This window comes from Rhyacophila brunnea, unplaced genomic scaffold, assembly GCF_057557595.1.
Source record: "Rhyacophila brunnea isolate RB1 unplaced genomic scaffold, BYU_Rbru_1.0 scaffold_19, whole genome shotgun sequence".
NCBI classification, from domain to species: Eukaryota; Metazoa; Arthropoda; class Insecta; order Trichoptera; family Rhyacophilidae; genus Rhyacophila; species Rhyacophila brunnea.
In genome coordinates, this window is record NW_028232848.1 from 5,711,552 (window position 1) to 5,737,960 (window position 26,409).

The following is a 26,409-nucleotide window of genomic DNA, read 5'->3' on the forward strand; positions in this document are numbered from 1 at the left end:
ACTTACAAGCACCTCCTATTTAGTTAATCGCACTTTGATTCCAGCGACTTCCAGTTATTGCCCGGATTTTCTTGTCGGACAGTAAATTACAAATTTCTTAGAAATAATCCATTAAAAGTGTTTTATAAAACTAAGAGTAAAATTTAATGACATATGAATACGTGTATTAAATAAGGCTCTAAGTACCAAAAAATAGTATTGCCTGTAGTTACAAAATACCGAGTCATTGCAGTAAAATTTCATGAAGCAGACCTTTTGAAAAATGTAGTTTTACAGTGTTAAGCAATCACGGCAGCTTCTATAATTTTAGGTATTAAGAACTCGCAAGTGTCAACACACCATCGTCAGCTATTTTATATTGAATGCCTTTGACCACTGCAGTGCTACTTACACCATTATAAATAAAACACGCCAACGGACTTACAACGTCGACAGGTTTAATTATTTTGCTGTATTTTTTTGACTTGCTTGAGGCACTTAGACTATAGTTGAAGTTATTGTCGTTGGTATGTAGAACATTTTTCTATAAAAATGTCAGTTTTTATGTTTTTGGTACTTAGCACCTTAATTAATACACGTATTCATATTATGATATGTATACATTTAATTGCCCCTTATAATGTAGGAAGAGTTACCCTTTTCGTCATTTTCATCCGTATTCATCTATTTATTAGGAAAGAATAACATTTACATAGTATTACATGGAATGATTCAGGTAAACTGAAATTTTCTAGTAACATTATATTCCATAAGTACACTTTCTCCAATTCAGGGAATTATTCCCTGATAAGAAACAATGGTGACAAGAAACAAACAACAACTTCTAGGTGTGGTAGTAACAAGTTATAAATCTTAGCTGTGAAGAAATAATTTGGTATAGGTACTTAAACACGCGCTGTTAATGAATATGTTATTTTCAATAGTTACCTACATCTGGATCATATAAATGTTTTCCACCTAAACGGAAAAGGCATTCTGTATTGGTAATAACTCAGTGCATCTTGTATTTCTTGCGATTTATGGCTTGAGGTATAAACCGAGTGCGGCTCCAAAACCTTGGTCCATGGTGACTGGCTATTATAATGCTATAATATTTCTGTTTTATTAATCTGTTTTGTGGTCCATTATAATAAAACGTCAATGTTGACAACCTATTTTATAAAGGAACGCGAAACCAATGAAAAATATTTGAAAATCAAAGAAAATAATTCTCTTTGATTTTCAACTATTTTGAATTATTATTATCAGCCGCGATTGGTTTTTATTTTAGTAGGTACATAATTGAACGTCCTGTAAAAATAAAGACGTCATCGAAAATCATTGACCGTAGGTATCCATAACGAATAGTACAGATTTAGTGATATATTTGTGTAGGTGCGTATTATTTAAAAAAATATTTATATCTACATTAACTAGAGAGCAATAAATTAATGATGTATAAAATAATTTTTTTTATTTTACTTCGGTGATATTTCGTTTTATAGAGGTAAAATAAATGTATAACGGAACATCTGCGAACATCAGAATTTTGACACAGGAAACACCGAACATTTTTGAACATGCTCTTTTTACATGGCTGAGGATTGAAAGTCGGCTGTCGCAGACATGAAGGTATAATTTAATATGAGGTTAAATTGTTTACGTGAATATAACCAGTTTAATAATGCGACTAATGGACGAATAGAGATTCGGATGTGCTAATTTTTGTGAAATCGGTCAATTCTGTGATGTGATGGGTTCAATAAATGTCGATGAATAAGTCAACATTGAAGTTGCCGAAGTATCGTGGCTATGTGACATGAGGTGTATGTCACCGACAGTTTCATCCGAAAATAGGGAATAATGGTGGCTTCTTTTATCCGACGGTGTGTTAATATTGTATTCTTTCGATTTCTAGATCAACGTTTCATACCCGGCAACGGGTTGCCAGAAGTTGTTTGAAATCGTAGACGAACACAAGCTCCGTATTTTTTACGAGAAGCGTCTTGGAGCCGAAATCCAGGCTGATGCCCTCGGCGATGAGTGGAAGAACTATGTCCTCCGCATTTCTGGAGGAAATGACAAACAAGGATTCCCCATGAAGCAGGGAGTTCTGTCAACAGGTATGAAATTGTCAGCTGTCAACTTGTACTTTCAATTTAGGTTATCAAACGAACTACTGTCATCGGATTATATTTGAATTTAGAATCCTTTTAATAACCTGTGTGGTTACCTAAGAAAAAGACGGTGGGGTATTATGTAGTTTTATTTTTTACGATATTGTGTTTTTTTTGTTACCCACCTAGGTACTTATAATTCTTTCGTTGACTTTCATTTAAACGGGTGGTCAAAGTGTATAAATGAGTGTGCACAATGAGTTTATCAAAAATCAAACCAAAACCTAACAACCTACCTACTGTAACTCTTTAAATGTAGGGTGTTGGGTTTTGGGTTGTTTTTCAGTAGGTTGTGTTGGGTTTTGGTTTTTGGTCTGAAAACACCTTATCCACAATGACAATATTGAGTACTATAAAATTACCATTCAGTTATTGGGTAATATTGTGCCACAGATGCCGTACAATTATAATTAATACCTTTTTCTGTTGGCGCATAGGCTTTTCGATCCAATAATTGTTAATTTAAAATTTTCATACATTTTGATGTATCATTAGGTATTATTAGGTTGGGTTAGGTTAGGTTTGGTTTGGTTTGGTTTGGTCTCAAAAGAAAGTTATAAAATCGCATGACGGCAGCTGCGGTACATTTACCAGTTATTGTTTCAAATTCATTGAGTGAACGGCTGACAGCCATTCTCTATAAATTCTTGGATTACTGACTCATCCTCTCTCGGTGGTCGTGTGACGTATTCAATATAAGATGCCTCCTTCACAGTGATGGAAAAAATCTGTTAATTCGACCTCCAGTACATTTCCAGACTGGTAGAGGCCCATATGATTTTAGGATTGAACATGGGAAATATTAGTACTGTAAAGTCTCACACTTAAAGTTATAGTTGTCGCTAATGGTTATTGCGTTCCAGTTTGTCGATTTTTGCAACATGTGATCCATACCATGAAGCCAATGTCTTAGAAGAATTGCTAATGACTATTCATCTATTTTTCCTTTCTTTTCTTTATTTTCTTCTTTATTTTAAATACTGCTGGCCTTCAGGCCAGGATCTTTGATGGCCCAATACCTATCGCTAAGGTTAAAGCAGTTTTCCAAATCGTGTTCAAAGTAAAATTAAGGGTATTCAGTGTATTTTTTAATGACTTTGTATTTCAATAATATATTCACATGAATTATTGAATCAACACACAATAATCGAAAACTGCATGTATTTTAAAATAGCGTTGCATGCGACCATTTGTGTGTTTATCGCCACCACATAGGGCCCCCTTTGAGTCCAGACCCCTGTCAGCCTCCCCCGTTTGTGGGGGGCAATGAATATAACCTACATTACTCAGAAATGGTTACGATGACCGAGAGGCTTGAGCGTCAGTTTATAATGTCGTGTGTCCCAGGTTCGTATCCTGGATTTGGCAAATACACATTGTTTTTCAATTTGTGTTTAGTCAGAATAACCTAATAATTTTGAGCAAGTGGCTAACATCCATTTCTTGTAAAAAAAAACTTGTTAATACAACCTCCACTCTGGAGGCCCATGTTTTTCTCAGGATCGAACATGTCGGTAAAGTAGTAGTACTCGGAAATGGACATCCTGATTTGTTATCGAGAACAAGAACACAACTTTATAAGCCAATAATTAACATTTTCATTTTAAGTAAAACGTATGGGCCTCCACGGAGCGGAAGTCATATTAATAGACTTTTAATGTGCGGTTGTTCATCATTTAGCCAACCAATTTGGTATTTCACAGGATCAAACACACATTGAAAAACATGGTCTATATTTTTACTGTCATATTAAGGTCCATTACGGTGGCTACATGAAATCGCAAATTGTAGGAAGTAACAGTGTTTTTCAGGAACCATTCGAACCATTTGGGTGCCTAGGTGTAGTACGATCAAAAGGGTATGGTGCAGCTGCAGGTAGCAAATACACAAAAGGTGGGCTAACGCCATACTTTTGATTGGTCCATTGATTTTTGGGTGTATGCACATCCCTTCACGTAATATATCGATGTTCCACCCGTCCCATTTGAATGTGACTGTAAACTTTCTGCTATTTGTGGTTCTGGTCAATGCTGTTATAACACCGTGGGTCCCAGGTTCGAATCCTGGGTCTGGCAAGTACATATATTCTTTTTCAATTTGTGTGTGAGTCAGGGTATGGACCTAATAGGTTGAGCAAGTGGCTGACATCCATTTCTCGTAAAAAAACAAAATCTGTTATATAATACAAACCTCTACTCTGGAGGCCCATATGATCCTATTAGGATCGGACATGGTCGGAAAATATTGTATAAACAATATGTCGGCAACATTTACCTTTTTTTTTTTGCATTGGTTGATAAATGAACTCGTCATATTATAGGTACTGAGAAAGAAAGTACTTATCTAACAAGTAATTATTTTTAGTTTGAAGAATGTATAAAATTTGGTTATTGTAATTAAATTTTGAATATTTAGGCAAATCAAAAATCTTGTATCTTATTTTACTTTCTGCATAATCTCTATGTGCAGAGATCGGTAACATTTGTTACAACTAGTCATCGTAATTGACAGAGCAGGCCTAAAAATGCAACCCACGGCTTCTGAGACAAGTACTCCAACAATAGATGGCTGTTTGCTTCAAGATTAATTGACTTTTTGAACTTTCATTGTTTCCAGTCCGAGTCCGTCTTCTATTAGCCAAGGGCCACTCCTGCTACAGACCAAGACGTACCGGAGAACGCAAACGCAAGTCGGTGCGCGGGTGCATAGTTGACGCTAACCTCGCCGTGTTGGCGCTGGTGGTGGTCCGCAAGGGCGAGCAGGAGATCCCCGGTCTCACCGACGGAACCGTCCCCCGCAGACTGGGACCCAAGAGGGCCTCCCGCATCCGCAAGCTCTTCAACTTGGCCAAGGATGATGATGTCAGGCGGTACGTCATAAAGAGGGCTCTGCCAGTCAAGGAGGGCAAAGCCAAGAGGTTCAAGGTATGTGTTCCTAATTCACCTCGCGATTGTTTAATTTTTACTCTACTATATGAGAGTGCATAGCTTAGGTCTGGTTTATTGAGAGTATATTGTATGTCATTAAAACAGCTGTGTCCGGAAATTTGTAGATATGCTGTTTAGATAAAAATAATTAAAACATCACTGTCTGCAATGTTCCACGAACAAAGCTTCATTTTTTGATCTCCATGCTATATGGTCATCTCTTTCTAGTACAAAGCTCACCGTCAACTGTGATATGGCAAAGTGTAATACGTACAATTTACGTTTGACCGTCGCAACCTGTTGCTCTCAAAATCGACAACATAGGAAAATAAAAGTTATTGAAACTAATGAAATACCAAATGAAAGTCATTGTAATCAGACATTCAATTCAGAACAATGTCCCAGAGGAAACAACCTAAAATTGGAAACTAATTCAATTCTGTTTTCAAATTGTTATCCTGTAGTTTTCAATCGTCATGTTTCAACCGCACAAGACTTATTCGGACTTATCCAAGTCCACTTTGAATTTTGATTGTACAGTAAGCGCTCAGTAATCCGGCACGTCTAATAAATGGTCCAGCATTTTGCAACTCACCTCTCCTGCTCTATAATCCGGCAGGTTTCACATTAAACTGCCGGATTGATTACAGAACGGAAAGCCGTCCGTTCGGCAGTTCGGTGCCTGACCGGCATAGGTGAAAAAATATGGGTGCCGGATTACCGAGCGCGCCTACTGTAGTTTTCTTTGAATACAATATGGTAAAATTTTATAGTAAATAAAGATTGTTTCATATTGAGGTAATACATTATTTATAATGAACGAAACATGCAATCGCCACATTGCATTTGATGTTAAGCGATAACTAGCACTACCAATCAAAGCTTGCCATTTAGTGCCGCGGCCTGACTATAGACAGCCTTCGGAAATCTCTAATATTCCATAATCAGTGTATATTTAAAGTTGATTGACAGATTTATGTAACGTCACCTGTGGTTTGTCGCTGTGATGTGGAAATTTACCTGTCAGATTAAAAGGGCTCCTGCTTACCCCACACATCTGCAACCAATCAGATGTGTGATATTTTTTGTAGCCAACAATATTATCCCTATTTTAATTTTATTTGTCTAAAAGAAAATGAAAATTTTTGTTTTTATACAAAATACTGTTACCATGGAAATTTTGATTTGGAAAGGAGTACATAGGTTCCAATCATTGATATAGTCTCAACTGATTTACAAATTATTCGGTTCCATGACAAAACAGAACAGTGACAAAACAGAACAACGATACATATAACTATAACCTTTCAGGAAAAATATAAATTTAATATTGAAATTGTCCTATCTCTATTATGTTGATGGATTTTTAATAGCACAGATTTTCAATACGCCATAATAAATCAAATTATATGCCTAATTTCTGCATTCCTAATCGCTAGAAAGCCTCAAATAAACGGGACTTAACTCGGTATTGCCGGCAAGCTTAGGATATCTCATCTTAATCAATATAATATGTTCAAAATGATTGGGTGACTAGGTACAACGAAATAATGATCTAACCTAACCTAACGTAACCTAAATAGATTCCACAAAAATTTATGTTTCATTTTTCCCCTGGCTGTTCTGCTTTGTCAGGTTACCTTTTGTTCAATGCGACTGCTGAATTAGAATAAAAATGTTTAATAATAATAGAGATAAATGTTGCATCGCCACACGGGGAGCATTCAAATACTTTTTCCTTACTCATTCGGATGTCGGAGTAGCGTACATGCGCCCCCCTCCACAGTGCGCAGCTAACATTATCATTGACGCCAGCTTAGCTATATAAGGGGTTGCTTGACCTTCAGTTATCAATTGAGTTTGCTCTGTCAAAAGATCTCACTTTCCTAGTTCCGTTCATTAGCGGTACTTCTGAAAACGGATACGCTATATTCAGTAAGCCCTACCAGAGTCGAATGAGCCATTCGATTGAACTAGGTACATGATCAGGCACACTGTAGTCCTCGCCTTATACATCTACCCGTAATAGGAATCCTATTATACCCGTGTTGTATTAATTATTGTCATTATAAAACATTAAATAAACCATATTACAGTAAAACCTCGTTAATACGAATTCCGTGGGACCGAAAATCGAAAAAAAATTCGAATTACGAATTATGGGGGAAAAATAAAAATTTTTGAAATATTTTTTTTTTTTGATTTTCATTAATTTCATTTCCGATCATAGATGTGCCTACCGAATTGGGTCATAAAATGTCAGGATTATTTTTATTACCTTCTTAAAATAAGTAATTTTTGATTTTTTATGAAAAGTCTGTCACAATTTTCAATGACTGGCTCATGAAATAGTGTACTTTATTACGATTTATTGAATATTTTTGTATGCCAGGGACTGAAAGGTATGGTTTTATATGAAAATAATGTTCAAGGGACTTTTTTTTTGGGAAAATTTCGAATTACGGCGAATTTCGAATTATCAGTGTTCTTTCTAACGAGGTTTTACTGTATACACTTTGATCACAACTTTGAGACTTATCAATAGAGATTGGTGACGGGACGAATAAAGCTACCCGCATCCCTATATTATTGCAAAATCAAAACGATTCAATGAGGAGTTACATTACAATGAGCATGTATCTGCTATGCAAGTAAAATAACGGCCATTTGAATGTACTTATTCGATTTGGTTGTGATCATCGTACAGTCGAACTTGGTTATTACGAGGAAGGTTGGACCGACTGAATTTGCTTTGCTCGTTATAAGCATTACTCATTGAAGCATAGAACATAAAAAATCTGAAAACCATCGTAAAAATCCCCGAAACAAGCATGCCATTCATAAACCTTAAAAGAAGTTGTTTATTGTAATGAAGTGCTGAGCCGCCGGTGCTGGTAGGTACCTAGTGACATCACAAAGCTTGGATTTATTACATGCAATTTCAACCATATGCGTGGATACTTTTTCAATGTTGTCGGCGAAAACACCAATTAGGTACTTAGACACTTAACTAGTGTCTTAAACATAATCCGATCCCAGCGGCATCGGTCTAGTGAACTGCCCTGTCAGATTTTATTGCTTAGGGTCGAAAATGTTGTTTTTAAACGATTGACATATTAACAAGTTTTGCTCGGTATACCCGAGAAGTAGTTCGTTATAAAAGTGAATAAATGTATGGAGAAAATCATAAATTAAAATGTCAACGAATGTTTCCTCATTACATCCGAGATCTCGCTATCTCCGTGATCGTAATAACCAAATTCGACTGTATATGTAAAATTACCACTTTCGAGGTTTCCAAATTTTTCTAATGTATGAACACCATTTACGAGGTTTGCATGAGCTGATTTTTTGAATGATTGATTATAGAGGTGTTGTGAATATAACAATCATACAGAAAGGTAGATATTTGATAATACTAATATCATAAATACTATATGTCTCATTTGACAGATTTAGTATATTTGCAAGTCAGCCAGTCAGACACCGTCATCGTGAAGATTATATAGAAAGGTGACTTGAATGGTATTTGATATTAATTTTTGTCATGTGCTTTCAGGCCCCCAAGATCCAACGATTAGTGACACCATTAGTATTGCAGCGCAAGCGTCACCGTCTCGCACTCAAGAAGAAGCGTGCGGCACACCGCAAGGAGACACACGCCGAGTACGCTAAACTCATTGCCAAGAGGACAAAGGAAGCCAAGGTGAGATTTACTTACTCCTGTATAAGAGGGTGTAATGCGATTTTTTGTATTACGACCAGGGCTTCGTACCGGAACTGAACCGAAAAAAACGAGGAACCGAACCGGATAAAAATATCGGTTTTTTCCGTTCGGTACACGTTAAAACACGCCCGTTAACATAATCTCCCCACTACAGTTGTCGTAGGCGCAACACATCTTGGGTTTTGGAAATATTTAAAAATTAATCACTCGGAGCTGTACAGAAAACCGGAAAAACTGTTATTTTTTCAGAACGGAAACCGGAACCGAACCGATATATATTTTTTATTTGAACCGGAATGAATACCGAAATGAATAAAATATCAGTTCAATGTTCCGATTACGATAATTGGACAGATTCTAAAACATTTTTATATAAGTTGTCCATTGAGTTCCCGGTGAGGTCACATTATAATATCTTCGTGGTTTTCTCAGCTCTGGGTGTTTCTGTGATTGTTTCACTGCTCTTATTACATACTTGAATTGGGCCCCGTGACCGCCTGTTATATAAAATAAATATGAATAAAAAATCTATATTGTTTTGCATGTATTTTTCACAATGCGCTTAGATCGAAGTATGTGTTGCACTTCATGGCCCCCACAAAGGGGGGGCTGACAGGGCACTACCCTGGGGGCGGCCCGGGCTCAGGAAGGGCGGGGCGTGGTGATTCGAGCAAATAAATGATATAAAAACACATCACAAATTCTCTCTAATAGTAAAAAAAAGTCGCCTGCGGTGCTATTTTTCTTCGGTAGTGTTATTTAAAATTGTACGATACAATTTTTGATTTTGTATCGATACTCGACAACTCCATAATTATTCAAATGGAATTATTAAACTATACAAAAAAACACTAAATATACACATTAATTTCACCACGTACACCATTTGGAAAACCCTACTGTAGAGCGCCACACTGCCTTTATCTTTAGCGATAGGTAGGGGGGCCTGCCAAAAATCCTAGCCTGGGGGCCCGCTTCAGGATGTGGGGCCATGTTGCACTTACACGCATGATATCGTCTCTGTTCTGGCAGACCACACTAACTGGAGAATACTAGTTTTGAGTAATTTGACTTTGAAGTTGTTAAAATGTTTGAAATGGTCTATCATGTGAGTTTATTAAGTAATCGTAAGAAGGATGACTTTAAAATAAAGACTGTTTATTTATTAAGAAGGTTTCCAGACGGTAAAGTTTGAAATAAGGAACATTTTGGTATTACTAACTCAATATGTCATTTTTTCGAATAAGTGTCTTCTGCCCAGAACATTGACGATATATTTATATAGTAATTATGCGGATGATATTGCATTCCAAATTTCGATGGATAATCAGGTCATAGTAGCGACAATACCTTTATTTTGGTGACAGTTTAACCACGCATGCGTGCCTCTATTTGGGCACGGTGATTGAATTTAAACTGTCAGATCAATGGCTCAAACTTACCCCACACGATTCGTTAAATGGATCTGTGATATTATTTGTAGCGACATTTTAAGAAATTAGGCTATTTTTTTTTTTTTTTTTCATTTACTACTTGACGAGTGTGATTTGCCTAAATTTATTTTGGATGTTTGTAGATCCATAATATACTTCATTGTTTATTTTCGTCAGTGTCATGCAATTGAAATGGAAATTCTGGGATGTATTTTAATTCTTGTAATTGTTATTTGCAGGCCAAGCGTCAACAGCAATTGAAACAGCGTCGATCAGCCTCGATGTCCCTGAGGGAGTCGAAGAGCTCTGTCCAGAGCACACCTTCCTCCACCGGAACCAAGTAGAAGGGATTCACAATCTATTCTATACAATAATGTTTATAAAATAAAAAAAAATTAAAAACAGCTACACCTTTGATTTTTTTATTTCACCTTGATATCTGCGTGACTGGAAATTTTTAGATAAATGCAGTTGGCTGTATAGTATTAGATCAAATTCTTGTTTACATAAAACACTTAAAAATTTGTAACAAAAACTACCGGAATACAAGAGAAAGACTATGTAGGTAAGTAAAATGGAAATACAATCATATTATATCCATGCATGGCGTGAATATGTTGATAAGTCTAAAAACCAGAGCTTTGGAGTAGGGCTGGAGCTGTGGAGCAATAAGGTTTTAGCTGGAGCACTGAAAATTTGTAGTGCTCCATTGCTCCGGATGTTTTTTTTTTAATTAAATTATCCTAAAAACCTGACACTGAAGATATTTAATATACAGCAGCACTGCTGAGTGGTTTGACAGTAGATGCAGATCATTGATGTAAAATACTGGATGAACCATATGCTTCTTAAAATGACCCCCGATTTTCTCTGACTGCCAGTGGCGAAACTTACTGTTTTAATATCAGCGGATCAATATACGCTCAATTAATATTAGTCTCGAAAGCCACCTGGCAATACCCGCGAGTAGGCCGTATCTATCTTCCATCTTACTCGAACTTATTGTCAGCTCTGCGTGCCAACGACAACTATCTCTGTTCACCCCTTATGCATTTTTTTAATTGCTTGCAAGTTTAATGTACAGGAGCGAATTGACATGAACGAAAATAAAATATATTAATTTGTAAAAGAAGTGCTGCAATTTTAAATGACGAATATAAATGAAGAGAGTGTGATGTGATAATACTTAAATGTAGCGCATTTCTTATTAAAATAAAACAGTAGTCTCAATTTACAATAACTACCAATATAATATGAAAGTAATATTTTGTTTTACCATAATTATGCTTTTGATATTGCGTAGGTATATTATTTATGTTACTCAGAAAACTTTAATGTTTTTCTTGTACCTTCATGTTTTCATATTCGTATATTATAATCAATTCAATAGTTAATCTAACGATATACAATTACCTATTATCAATATCAAAACAATTTATATACCATTATAATTATTGTTATATGAAATATTAAAATCAACATATAATTAATGGGACTTCAGAATTCCTCGCGGCACAGAGAAGCATTAACATTAAATGGACAGAAGTACAGTTTAAATAAAATAATAAAAATATAATAATTTACATTAGACTTATTAAACTAGACATTTACAAATGCTTTATTGATAAAAACATAATGTGAAAATGTAATATTGTTTGATTTTTTTATGTTAATATATCTCCCATCTCTCACATTAGGTACAATATTAAGACAAATATATAAATGTGACTAATTATTGTATTCGTACTCCTCAACACGGCTATTAATCTAACAATGCATATAATATAGATTATACACTAACAGAAAACTAATACTATATACTACTAATACTAACATAATATTTAAAGAAATGAAAAGTAATATTCCCAATTCGTTCCTGATTATTTTTTAATGCCATATATTTCAAAATCCCTTGGAATCACTATTCCATACACAGAAATTAAGTTTTACAGCCCTTGTAAATACGGCTGATATTCGGCAATCCATGATAACGGTCTTACCGCATGATACCTGCAAGGAAATATTACAAGGTGATATTCGTAGTATCTTCTTTTGTGGTACAGTTTTAAAATGCCATTTGTATGGAAACTACTCATCTAAGTAATTAATATATCAATGATGCAGATAATGAAAGACGATTTGCTGTTGGATTTTCTTTAGTAGAATTAATAATGAAAATGGTGAATAATAAACCTTATTTCAAAACCACGTATTTTTTAATATTTGTATACAATACCTACTAGGTGTGTATATAATATTTTTACCTGAAGTGCTGGAGCAAGTATTTGGTCCCGGAGCGAAGCAACTCAAAAAAGGGTCCGCTCCAACCCTCCGCTAAAAACATCAATTCTCAGGGCAGCTATCTGCAAGGTTGGTTTGCTGTGGTATATAAAATATCAATCAGGAATGTTTTTAAATTTTAGTTGAGAGTTTACGTTTACTAAAATTTAAGAATATCCAAAAACATGTAATCTAATTTACCATAGAAAGTCAAACGTACAAATTCATGTATTCACACCATACACGGATATTGTCACCGTAGATGTCAAGGAAGCCAAGCCACAAATTTGGCGAAAATGAGTAGATTACACAAAAGCATTTTAAAATCATCAAAGATGCAGTGGCCAATGGATTTAAGCCACAAAACTCTTTTGACTTACCACACACGTGTGCCAAATGTACATTTCAATATTACATGATATTCTAAGATACTATTTTTTTTAGTTATTTGTACAAAATAATAAAAAGATAACACCACAAAGTATATTCTGTTAAAAGTTTCGCCGTTAACGTTTTCGTTTAAAAATGAAAAAGTTCAATAAAATAATGTTACTTTTTTTTGGCATTCGAAATCTTTGCGCTCCTGTTTCTCAGCATTATGATTTTGTGACTGGCTCCCTTGACATCTACGGCGACGATATATTAAATATATAAGTTTTATATAAGATTCTGATGATTCAAAAATGGGTTAGGAAGTAGTTTGTAAGTATTAAATCGCACCCTATGATAATGATTGATCCCAATGAATTCAATTTAATCTCCCCTAAGTTTGATAACATTTACCTGGCACCCCCCAAAATATGAAAATCATCAGAATGATTTTACTTATTGAAATTGAAAGCCAATAAACTATTCCTTGGGCTTAGACCAATAACACGAAAATGATTTGTAATTCCAGCACCCTTTTTAGAAAAATTTCTTAGATTTAAATTTCGAAACACGTCGGGTTTTTTTAGAAACCCCTTCCCTAATGAACTGTCAAAAAATTTTCGGTGTCCATCCGAATTCCAGAGTGGTGTAGGTCATGGCTGGGGAGGGCTGATAGGGCTCTAGCCTGGGGGCCCGGGCTGGGGGGGCCCGGCGTGTCGGGTTGACCAGATAAATGAGATAAACACACATCATAAATTAGCTTTAATAGTAAAAAAATGAGATCCCCGGGGTTCCAGCGGCTAGCTCAGGGTTTCATCGAACCCCGGATTCACAAAAGAAAAGTACGATATATTTGAGGGTGGAATTAAATAAAACCACGTCTGTCTCGTGTAACTTGGTAATCCTTATATTTTACACTTTCTTTACATGTTTAGGTTTTGCAATTAGTTACGCAGGTCCGTATATGTCGGAAAGGGGACGCTTACTAATTTATTTATTTTTTTAAACTTCGCGTACCCACGCCATTCAGCAAAAAGGACTCTCGTGATTGGCCAAATTTTATCGCGTGATCCTTACGATTTTGACGAATCACGAGGACCACCTCGGCGCAGGCGCGCGAAGATTTCACGCACAATGCGCGGCAAAATTTATTATATTTAAATACTTATATTTAGTCTTAAAATTATCGCTTTCATCCATCATCATTTATACTTTTTAAATTAAATTAAATTTATCTTAATTACACCTCCGCCCAATATGTGATTTTCACACACCGGACGAAGGCCCTTACTTATAAATAAAAACATACTTACGTGGTTGAGCAAGGAATCAGATTAGATGTTTTATGAAGCCGTTTCTAGAGGTCAGGGTTACGTTTCGACTTGAGCTACTAAATGATTATTTTACACCGGGAGAAGCCCGCCTGTAACAGGGGTGTATCAATTCGCCCCATCTGGATTAAAGTCGAAAGGTACGCCCTGATCTCATCGGCCACCCATCCAATTCCTTGTTCATCCGTTAAGTACATGGCATGATAACACTTTATAAAAAAATTCAACTACAATCTAACTATTCTAACAAAAAAAAAAAAAAACTCTACACAACTAACTTTACGTATTGTTTCTATATTTATTTTAATTACTATTTTCCTGCTCAAAGCAATGCTCCTGAATAAGTCAGAGTTTGATTTATTTTCCTTTCTTATTATCATTTGTCATAATTTATTATTATTTTATTTTTCTCCTGTAATGTCGTGCGTTTATTTTGTTTTCGTAATGTTTTTGTTATTCTTCTCGTTCTTTTATACTAGTCAGCGGAGGGGTCGTGGAGCTATAGTCTTCGACTCTTGGGCTGTCCAGTTTTTTTGTATTCCGAGAGGCTACATTTGTAGACGTTTGGCCCTCGTTCGGAATTATTATTTCGTGTTACGCTTTACCTTCTTCTGGTGCAATAGGAGCGTACCTCGTTTGGCGTCGTCTGCCTTTGCAACCAGGGCGTGGTAGTGGCGTTACTATTGAGCCAGGCTCGTTTCGAGCAGCGGATATCTTTCTGTGGAAAGTTTTCCACTGATCTGCTGGTCTCTGGAGTATCACCTCATAGATGGACAGGTACTGTGTCTCCATCTGTTCCTATTACTGCGGGCAAGGCATCGTATAGCGGTACAACGGCCAGGCTCGTTGACGGCGGCACGGCTTTCCCACAGGTACTAGGATGGATTTTCACAATAAGTATCCTTTTCCCTTTCTTTTTTTTTTTTTTTTTTTTTTTTTTTAGATGGTTACACTTCGGAGGTACCTCTTGTTGTTTCACGATATCTTTCAGGCGTCACGTCCCTAGTCTCTCCATGAACCTGCGCGAGAAAGGAGAGTGCGCACTCTCCACACCATCAAGCTTTGGTATCATGAATTTTCGGCTACGCTGCCTTTGGATGCGCTTACTTCGAGAGGTGGCTCCCTTTGTGCTTCCAAATTGTCTTCATCTGTATTTATTCTTTCTCTTTCTTTAGTAATTTATTCGTTCATTAGACTTCCTGTACTTTAAATTTATTCGAGTTTACTTTATTAATTACTCCTACCCCATACATTAAATAGCTACTAATTTTATATAAAATCTTCCCATTGTACTTATGGTACTTACTATCACTTTTAATATTTTACCCTAATACCCATAATTATTTTGCAACATTGTATTGACTGTATAAATCACATTGATATTAAAAATTGAAATATTCCACCCTCTCATTATATTTATTTCTGAATCAGTACACTTAAAACTGTGTAATTAACTTTATTTTTAGTGAAACCCATTTTATTTAAAAAAAAATTGTTGTTTCGTTTTACGCGCCCGACATCCTATTCCAAAGGCGCGCCGCGCCGATTTGCGGTGCCTCTCACGTTTTATTATTATTATTTTTTTTTCATTATTGAAACCCGAAGAAATTTGAGAAATTTACGGCTTATTGACTCATTTTTTTTTTATCACAAGCATACAATCTCTACTTTCATCCTCTTATAGGGTAAGAGGTACAATCGTGGGCCACCCTCCAGTGATGGGCCACTCAGCAGTAAAACACAAAAAATAGGTATTTAAAAACCTAAGTTATGGGTATTTGTTCCTATATGTGACTCACAACATCATATACTTCGGTTCTAGCACATTATTTCCTGTATAGGTAGGAGGACTGACCCTATAAGTGACCATTTTGTATACCAAGTCACACGTTTTGCATTTTGTCTGACAATTGCTTAACTTTTTGTTAAGGAAATAACATACTTTGGAAGGTAAGATCTCTTTAACTATATTACTAATTATACTTTTTATTTAATAATCGTTATGCTGGATATTCAAACATATAATTATGTTAAGTCTACGACAATTTTAAATTAAAATGACACATCTAGCTGGGTGGCCATTTACTGCACTAAATATATATAGCAGTTGTATGATGGGCCGGGCTGGCCCATGACTGAAAAAATGGTTTTTTACTTTTAGTTAACTTTTTTATGCTAAATACAATATTTATAACGCACTATGGTACCTGCCGTTTTTATTTTTATGTTATTTTAATTTTAGACAGTCGTTGGCCACGTGGCCGATCACTGAATTTGTACTGGCCGATCACTGTATTTAGAAACATTTAACTTCCCATTTCTTTCAGAATATCAAAATACTGAATAATTTAAGTTTAAATATGATGTTAAAACAATAGATGATGCTGTTGCATACTTTTATAAAAATGGGGGATCACTATGTGAAGTTGCAAAAAAAAAAAAAATCGGAGTGCCACAATACACAATACATTGGAAATATTTTCTATCCGAATCTGGTTACTCTGTGAATAGAGTTTCCTATATTATTTATCGAAAGGCATAAGTCACATCTTATCTACCAAGTTAGTGAGCTTTGTCTAAAATTTTATTTGAAATACATCTTATAGCACTATAATCCTAATGCATCTAGGATTCTTCAGCCTATAGATATAACTGTTTTCCCTCCAGTTAAAGCTGCAAAATATCGCAAAATGCTGTTTTCATCCTTAAAGATTTAACGAATGCAGTGGGCAATTAAACAGAAGAAAAGCTTAAAAATATTCAAAATACTAGCTGAGGTAAACAGATAAAACATTTTTATACCATACTTACCGATTGCGGAAAAACTTAATCAAATTAAGTCATTATCTGACAACAGCAAGAGGATAGAAAATATAAACCAATTAAATGTATCTAACGTGTCAGTGCCGTCAGAGAATGAAACATGGAAATAGATACTGAACGCATGGAAGAAATAAATGAAAATATGGTTAATATATCTACAGTTCTAATTCAAACATTATCATGGCCTCAGATACCAAAAATAAACGATAAACATGTTTAACAAAGAGTTCCATTCGCCATCACTTCGCAAAAATATAGAGATATTTAAGATCAAAAAATGGAAAACAAGAAAAGTGCAGAGGAAGATAAAAAGAATAAAGGCAAAAACCACACATTTTAATGAGGCAATTGAAAGTAGAGGCAATCAAAAATTATAGTTTAAAAAATGGCGGCCAAAATCGTTGTGCGATTTGTGAAATAATAATAAAACATCTTATTAAATAAGAATTTTCAGTGTATAAAGATAGCGTCCATTCAAATTGCGTTCCAAAATCTCAGCAGGTCCATGTATCAATTGAGATTGATGTTTTATTTAGTGACTCAGGTGATGAAGTATTCAACAGATAGGTCGATAATTTTCTAAGACCTTAGAATACACTCTCTGTCACTCTATCCTCTTTTATTACATCAACGGTGAGATAAAGGATTATGTTTGTTGATTATATCATAAGATTAGACACGTTGATTCATTATTTTATTGAAAATTATGCCTTAGATGTTTAATTTATGCAGAAAAAGACGGGTGGCCCATCACTGTCTGGAAAGTGGCCGATCACTATCTGAGCGTGGCCCATCACTGTACTTTTTGCGATTTTTTTTTCATTTATATTTTTTGTAATAACCATGTTTGGTATTATAAAATATGTACACATATATATCAATATACATGCTTTGTGAACACGAAAAAAAATTGCATTTCAATAAAACCGCATTAATAAGCTTGTTCTGACCAATCAAAGCAAGCCATTCGCTTAACTGGCCCATCATTGTACCTCTTACCCTACCTAATTTTAACTTATTATTAAAATTTAACATAACAACTATATACACTTCGTCGAGTGATGCCGTATTATTCCCGTTCCGTTTTCGCTGTGTTAAATTTACGATTGGTAATTTGTAAAGAAATAATAGTGACGGTCGTATACTATTTTCCTCGTTTCTCTTTGAATTCAAATTATTAACACGGCGTAACTTTGAAACAGGTTTCGCGCTACTGTAGAATTACTTTATTTGAACGGAAAGAATTGGCGTCACTCTGCGAAGCGTTATTTTTAAAACTAGAATGTACATTTTTCTTACTAATGAACTTAAGTTTACAAGGCTCAGAAAGTGGGTCCTTAATTAACTTTGTATCCGTAATTAGAAGAATTTCCGGATGTTTTATTCGTATAATCTACACATTTCACTTCCAACAGGAACTCGGCGTTCACCCTTGACTCGAGGGTTGGCGACTGGTCCTGCTTCATCTCCTCGTGGTCGAGCCTGCGCCCGCACAGCTTCGATTCCTCTCAGCTTGCGCGCCTTTTCAGTCCTCTTGTGAGGCTCCCTGGCCTCGCGTTTCCTTTTTCTCTCCTCACCGAACATCCCGTGGTCGACTAGGGTACACGACATGTTAGTGATACCCTAGGAAAATTGGCATTTTGCTCGCCGTTTTTCGTCGCGAGTGGGCCGTGGCCTCTAAGAGCCCTCCTCGCTGGATACCGTCGATTATGTGTCTGGTCTCCATAGGTGGGATTTGTGCAGCCATTCGTCGTACTGGAGACGCGCTGGTGCTACGGTCTCCAGCACGACGCTAGGCGCGGTCAGCTCCGTATGTGGACTGTCTTCGAACACCAGAGGAGGGCTCTCCCGGTTTGATGTTGGAGACAGCACTTCTTCTTTGATAAGGGTCACGTCGGAGTCCACTTTTTAGTTAACCATTTCTTGGTTGTTCCGGCTCCTGGATCATAAACTTTTATTTAGCGTTCGCGGGCGTAAATTTTATTTCGCGGGTTCGGAAGAATTAATGCGATTCTTCACGCCCCAAGTTGCTTGGGCGCCATTGAGATCCCGGGGTTCCAGCGGCTAGCTCTGACGTCCATCGAACCCCGGATTCACAAAAGAAAAGTACGATATATTTGAGGGTGGAATTAAATAAAACCACGTCTGTCTCGTGTAACTTGGTAATCCTTATATTTTACACTTTCTTTACATGTTTAGGTTTTGCAATTAGTTACGCAGGTCCGTATATGTCGGAAAGGGGACGCTTACTAATTTATTTATTTTTTTAAACTTCGCGTACCCACGCCATTCAGCAAAAACACCTCCGCCCAATATGTGATTTTCACACACCGGACGAAGGCCCTTACTTATAAATAAAAACATACTTACGTGGTTGAGCAAGGAATCAGATTAGATGTTTTATGAAGCCGTTTCTAGAGGTCAGGGTTACGTTTCGACTTGAGCTACTAAATGATTATTTTACACCGGGAGAAGCCCGCCTGTAACAGGGGTGTATCAAAAAGCTATTATACTTCATGACCATGAACATTTTAAATTATATAATTGTCCAATATATTTTGTGATTATTATGTGTCGATACTCGACAGCTCCATTATTAAAGTAGAGGTAGTAGGTATTGAAAATCGCCAATAATTCACTGTATAAGTAGGTACCCTCAATTTGAACTAAAACACAATTTGAAAAACGTTAATGTAGTGTTTCACACTGCCTTTAATCTAAGCGGTGGATAGGGGGCCCGTCAAATACCCTAGCCTGAGGGCCCGTTTCAGGATGTGGGGGCCATGGTGTAGGTACACCGAGTGCAATAGACAAAAGACCTATAAACGTGATATTAGGCTGTGTTGTGTCGAGTAGGTTGTGTATAAGTTAAATGCAATAATACTTTTTTTTGTCCATTTTCAATTAATATTTTGGAACCTCAATATTAAAAAACCAAAAATCTACGAACACTACGTGTAAATAAAAAGAACATTTTTTTTCGGTGGAATTCGGCATAAATATTGTAGCTCTCTAGGCCAGTGTTCCCCAAATTTTCGACATCTGTGTACCCCTTCTATAATTTTCGTATGTTGCATTTGTACTTTTACACTACTTACTTACACTCCTTATATTTATTTTGCAAGAATCCGTCTGAAGCTAATAATTCCAACAATTACTCTTCTTCCGCATGCGATAAACCTTCTAGCATAGATGTTGTATTAATGCTTGTTGCACCAGGCGCAGCCATAGCCTGGTGCAGCGCGTACCACCACCAAACTCTTCCCGTACCCCAGGGGGTACGCGTACCACACTTTGGGAAAAACTACTCTAGACCAAGCGGGTAGCACAGCCGATATTATTTGAGTAATGTTTTAGCATACTAGGTGCACATGTCCAGCATGGTCGCTGTAAGTCACTTCCAATCCGCCAGTCGCTGATGACACGCTCAACGGTTACCGCCACTATGCCTCAAATTTAATAAAAACTAGGAGAAACTGTACAAATATATCGCCATGTATTGTGAAAATATGTAAAAATAAGTATATGAAGAAGAAAAAGAGCCTATGGGACTAATTTACATTCTCCTCCTTGGACCCCCGTCCAATATTAAATCCTGGGTTGCGCCACTGAACGTGATGAAAATGTATTTGAAGCATTCGGTCATATTAAAATCGTCACTGTCTGTTTTGTATCATCCGCGCAGTCTTGTATTTTCAGACATGGATGCCCAAGATAGATGAACCAATAATTTATAAGTTCCATAGGCCTTGCTTGTCGTAGAATGCCAGAGATATAAATCGCAGTCCTCAGTTCCCAATGAATACGACAAAATATTCATCAGAATTACCACCGCCTTGCGCTACAAAGAATTATCCAGGGTTTTTGCAAGGTTTCATATGCCCTAGCCGAATTCAAATTAGCAATACCCGATGCGGGTAGAAGAATAGTTTTCAATAATGCATATTTCTCAGCCGGCACAATTTTCATTTGACTAGCATCAAGTAGAGTAGTTTGCGTGCCAAAGTCCTTAAAGAAACCTCGATAGTAAATGCGAGGTATCCATAAATCTGTGAGATGGCTGTTCGAGAGCCAAATCATCCGGGTTACGATTCTCAGTCTGAGGCACTGTCAAAGAAGAAGAAGTCATCGTCCATTTATCTACGTTATTTGTATTTTTCTAATTCTGTAGTTTTCTACGAGCCGGAAAACACCCTCATTGTTTGTGATTCTGCAAAAAAATAAAATAGCATAAATTAGATATTATTTACAGGATTGCATTACAGTCGAACTTGGTTATTACGATCACGGAAATAGCGAGATCACGGATGTAATGAGGAAACATTCGTTGATATTTTAGTTTATGATTTTCTCCATACATCTATTCACTTTTATAACGAGCTACTTCTCGGGTATTCTGAGCAAAACTGTTAATAATATGTTGATCGTTTAAAAACAACATTTTCGACCCTAAGCAATAAAATCCGACCGTAGACCGATGCTACCGGGATCGAATTACGTTTATTCCACTAGTTAAGTGTCTAAGTAGGTACCTAATTGGTGTTTTCGCTGACAACATTGAAAAAGTATCCACGCATATGGTTGAAATTGCATGTAAAAAATCCAACCTTTGTGAAGTCAGTAGATATCTACCAGCGCCGGCGGCTTAGCACTTCATTACAATAAACGACTTCTTTTGTAGTTCATGCTTGTTTCAGGGATTTTTACGATGGTTTTCAGATTTTTTATGTTCTATGCTTAAATAGAACGTGGCGAGAAAAATGTTATATAACTGTTGGGGTCACTCAGTGTGTGGTGTTCGATGCGTAGGTAGAGGATGATGATAATGACGAAGTCTTCAATGTAGCAGGGTGAGATTTATTAGCAGCGTATTATACAATGATAGTTACGAGCTACGTACTTGATTTGAGTGACATTGAGATTAATTGTTCTTAGTTATTTATACAATAAAAGTTAGTACATTATCATTAAAATCTGTTACATAATCATATTAAACTAAATACAGAATCAGCGTTTTAAATCGAGTAGTCAAATGAAATATTATTTGTTATTATAGTTGTACAAAAATATAATACATGAAAAGTGTTTATTCAGCTAGTACCGTAATGGTATAAAGTATTGTAATACTACATCATCTCTGATTTCGCTGACCAATTTGCTGGTCTAGCTTGAGTTGTTGTTTACTGGAAATGGCTTGGGAATATTTTACTGCAAAGTAACTTGATATTTTTATAAACAATAGATATCTGATCGCTTATTATTCTGCAGCTACATAACGATATAACGAGTAATGCTTATAACGAGCAAATTCAGTCGGTCCCATCTACCTCGTTATAACTAAGTTCGACTGTATTTAGAAAGTTGTCTTCAGCATCCCAAAATTGTGTAAGAAAGAGTTACCAGTAGTGGGAAATATAATAATATTTTGGATATAGTAAATAGGTTGGACGGGTTGAAATTAATGAAATTATTTTTTCATATTGTTCCCACGTAAAGTTACAAATTGCCATCACGCTATTTTGGCGATCGATATTATAAAGACTCAATTTGATCAAATCCAAAATATTGATTTCCTAAAGAATCGATTTTTAATCACACATCCCTAGTAGGTATATAATATATGTAGCAGTTTCAAACTTAGATTCAAACTCACTTTGAGATTAAAAAAAATCTAGTGCCCCCCCATATTTTTTAACTTACCTTTTCACGGTACCATCAGTTGCGTATCTTAAAAACAGTTATTGTAAATATAATTTTTAAACATGCATTATTATATGGATAGGATAGATAGGGTGTGACCCATATCCTCAGTGACGTCCCTAGATAAAATGCCGCCCCTAGGCAGCGCCAAAATGCCGCCCCATTTTTTATACAGTATTTTTGTTATCCTTTCATGAGTCCAATATCTAAGAAATGTGTTGTACTTGTATGGATACATTACTAACAAAATATCAGACTGTAATTATTCGCAAATCTGCACGTGTCGTTTCTAGTCACCAAGGACGTCGAAGGGCAACGGAAGTATACTAGATATCGCGAACCCGACAAAACCAGTAAGCTAAATTTTTTAATGGAAAGGTGTTTTCGTTATTACTAAGCTTAAGTACTTGGCTATTTCTATATTATATTGCAAATGATTCTCCTCGAATTGCCGCCCTTCGAGTAACTGCCGCCCCCAAGCGACGCTCAATCTGCCTACCCCCACGGGACGTCACTGCAAATCCTATTTCTGAGATCAAAGAATGTTGCAATGAGAGGAAATAAAACTCATACTTTAATCATATTTATGTATTATAAGTATTATTAAGTATTTTAGAAACATTGGTTGAGCTTTTTAAGTGTACTGTAATTATTTTAAGGGATGATGAGGAGGTTGGATCTAGGGGTGGGGGCCATGGAACAGAATGCCAGACAGTGACCTTTGTGATGATGTTTGATGGCTCCGTGGTCTGGTTTCAACTGTCACTTGGGCGGTATCGTTGTTTTGGGTCACCCGGTTCGTACACTCACGCACTTTGTGACACAGTTTATGGATGATATGTGAGGGTGTATGAATGATGATGATAGAATATGAATGAGTTTGTATCTATTGAGTCAATCACTTAAGCGACGGAAAGCTATTAGAAGCCCTCACGCGTCCGCTATCGAGATACAACTCAATGTTCCTTGTAACACCGTCTCTCATGATCCGTAATTGCTTATTGATTATCTGGTAACAATAACACTGGGGATAAATGGCCCAAGCCCAAGGCTTTGAATTTAAAACTTATCTAATGTGAAGGATGAATCTGATGCATTTCGACGAGTTTGTTAATATCAGGCACGAATTCACTTAAAAACAGCCGTTCAGTAACTTGCAACCGATTTCTCTTTTTAGTTAGTAACGTTGCTACAACACTAAATCCACGTTCACACAAATACGACGATAGGAATGTTATCAGAAATCGTTGAACAACCGACCATAACCCAGGGTACAGTTGAGACATTCGCTTCTGCAGCCAAAGCGTATCTCAAGTGGTGTCGTGTCTAGATTCCGTCGGATTTTTATAGATAGAATTTGTCTGCCGTCGGCCCTCTAGATTTCCTTAACGCCCCCTAATTTTCTTTGAGCCTTCTATTGCCCCCATGAAAGCCTCCAGCGCCCACAAGGGGGCGTTATCGACCACTTTGAGAAAGACTGGTCTATACTCTGATTCTTATACAAATAATTGAAAAACGATATGACGTGTACTTGACAGACCCAGGATTCGAACCCACGACGTTATAGGCCGACGCAAAACTCATTTATTCACCTATATTAAAAAAAATATATTTTCGTATAATAACTATTATATTATACCAGTATGATTCATTTGCGAGTGAATAAAAGGTAGTATCGTAAGAATTGATGTGTTTTCTAATGATGAGTCAGCATTATTTTTGCACAACAGTCCGGACAACAATGCCCAGGATAATTTGAATGCCTTTTAAGATAAGCGAATACGTTTCCGGCAGTAAAGTTTTAATATAGGGTTGCCGCTGACAAAAAATAATCAATCAAATATTTCATTAAACTAATTTAACTGGCTTAAAGCTACGCTACAAACGACTTCATCAGTGAAACGGCAAATAATTTTCAACCATAGGCGCGACGAAATTTTGCACTCGCTCCCATTCGGAGAGAGAATGTAGAGCTGGGAACACGTCATTTTGCTTCGTGATGGCGACGGCCGTAATAATTCTTCAATCGTGTAAAGATGACTTAAAACGTTACCCATTTACTTAAAAAAAAGACATGTCAATGAATATATTATTATTGTTACTGATAAAACAATAAACAGAACATTAAATGGACACATGTTGGATTTATAAGACAAATTATATTTGGTTGACATGCCTCATTTGCACCCGCGACCCGCAATCCGCGCATCGCCTAGTGACGATCTTTTTAGACCGTGTTTCAACTGAGGCATGGCCTTAAGGTCCTAACGATTCAAGTGGTAATCTACTGTCGAACAAGAACTTCTTATCCAGGTATTAAAACTGTGAACAAACAATCCCCTCTAGTAAAGCTAATCGCACCTCCGTTATCAAATGATTTACGCCCCCAAATGTATCATTTCATTTTACGCTACCGTACTGTATGGATGTACAAATTTACGTAATTTGAAGCATTTTATAATAAAAATATGTCTAAAATGATTAGGGGTGGTATTAGAATTATTATTAGTAAATTGTTGGTTTATTGTGAAGAAGGAAAGGAGTGGCATAGCCAATACATTATTTAAACACGCCTCTAGCATGCGTTGCCGCCATTACAGGTACGTCACTGAGAAGTCTTCTATATGCGACTACAGCGACTTCCCGTTATCGCCGATTTATTGTTATCGGACAGTACCTACAGGCCAGGTGCTCATCGCTAAAATGAAAGCACGGAGTGTCTAGGCATAGAGGGGCGGTAAGCAACGCCAGCTATATTATATTCAGGACGTGGCACTAAATTGCGAATAAGAATATGGTTACCTGTTCGTAATAAATAAAGTTTTTTTTTTAATTTTTTCAATCAAAACAAAACTGAAATTTGGCGCGGCCACCAGACGTTTCCATAGAATTGTCAATGTCAATTGTGCGGCCACGGTTAAATTTCACGCGAGAACAACACTGTTTAGTCTATGCCTTTCTCCTGACTTTACCGTAGGATTAATATATAAATCGGAAAGTCGAGAGATCGCAAACAACGAAAAACGGAATAGTACCTATCTATAAAACTTAAATCCATTAGAAGCTAAATAAATGTCTATCTATTCAAAAATGCTAGATCTGCTGAGAAAATCGCCAAGTTGGCAACACAGAATATAGTTCATATTTAATATTTACTTAACAGGAATAACTAGTAGCCCTAATTCAAAGTGTTTTGACAATTCAGCGTTTATCTAATATTCAATATGGCGAAGAAAATGCGCGGGATATTTTCGGGGAATGTGTGGCGCGGTAGGACGGGGAATTATTTCAGGCCGGAATTAATAAATTATTATGCCTTCGCACGATCTCCGAGCGTTTTCATTTTAGTTGTCTCCATGATGGACGGTAGTTTTTGAAACACAAAGTTATTTTGGAGATACGGCGTGAAGTGATTATTAGTAACAAAACAAACTTTACTGATAAGGGTCATGTTATGATTGGAAGAGTAAAATTATTATAACCCTCTAATACACTTGTGACAATATTATATCACTATCTATAAGCCTGGGGCATCCCGTCGTTAATTTTCTACAAACACGTATCTCAAAAAAAACACAACTTTTCAGGAGAGGCAAATAAATACTTTATTCTCTCAGTTTTTACTTCAGAAATAAATTTTCTTCTATGAAATATCCATTTAGA

General features: G+C 36.3%; 1 protein-coding gene across 1 annotated transcript; it reads left to right on the forward strand.

Moving 5' to 3' along the window:
- Positions 1 to 1,563: 1,563 nt before the first annotated feature.
- Positions 1,564 to 10,651, forward strand: RpS6 (ribosomal protein S6). Its single transcript, XM_085946209.1, has 5 exons — positions 1,564 to 1,611; positions 1,898 to 2,102; positions 4,773 to 5,080; positions 8,643 to 8,789; positions 10,483 to 10,651. Exons 1-5 carry the CDS (start codon positions 1,606 to 1,608, stop codon positions 10,585 to 10,587), a joined length of 771 nt encoding a protein of 256 aa, XP_085802335.1. The 5' UTR covers positions 1,564 to 1,605; the 3' UTR covers positions 10,588 to 10,651.
- Positions 10,652 to 26,409: the final 15,758 nt, after the last annotated feature.

What these genes read in the sequence shown, in the direction of transcription:
- RpS6 (XM_085946209.1), top strand. An exon ending in GCAAAGCCAAGAGGTTCAAG is followed by an intron (nt 5,081 to 8,642) that starts GTATGTGTTCCT and finishes ATGTGCTTTCAG; the next exon opens with GCCCCCAAGATCCAACGATT. An exon ending in AGAGGACAAAGGAAGCCAAG is followed by an intron (nt 8,790 to 10,482) that starts GTGAGATTTACT and finishes TGTTATTTGCAG; the next exon opens with GCCAAGCGTCAACAGCAATT.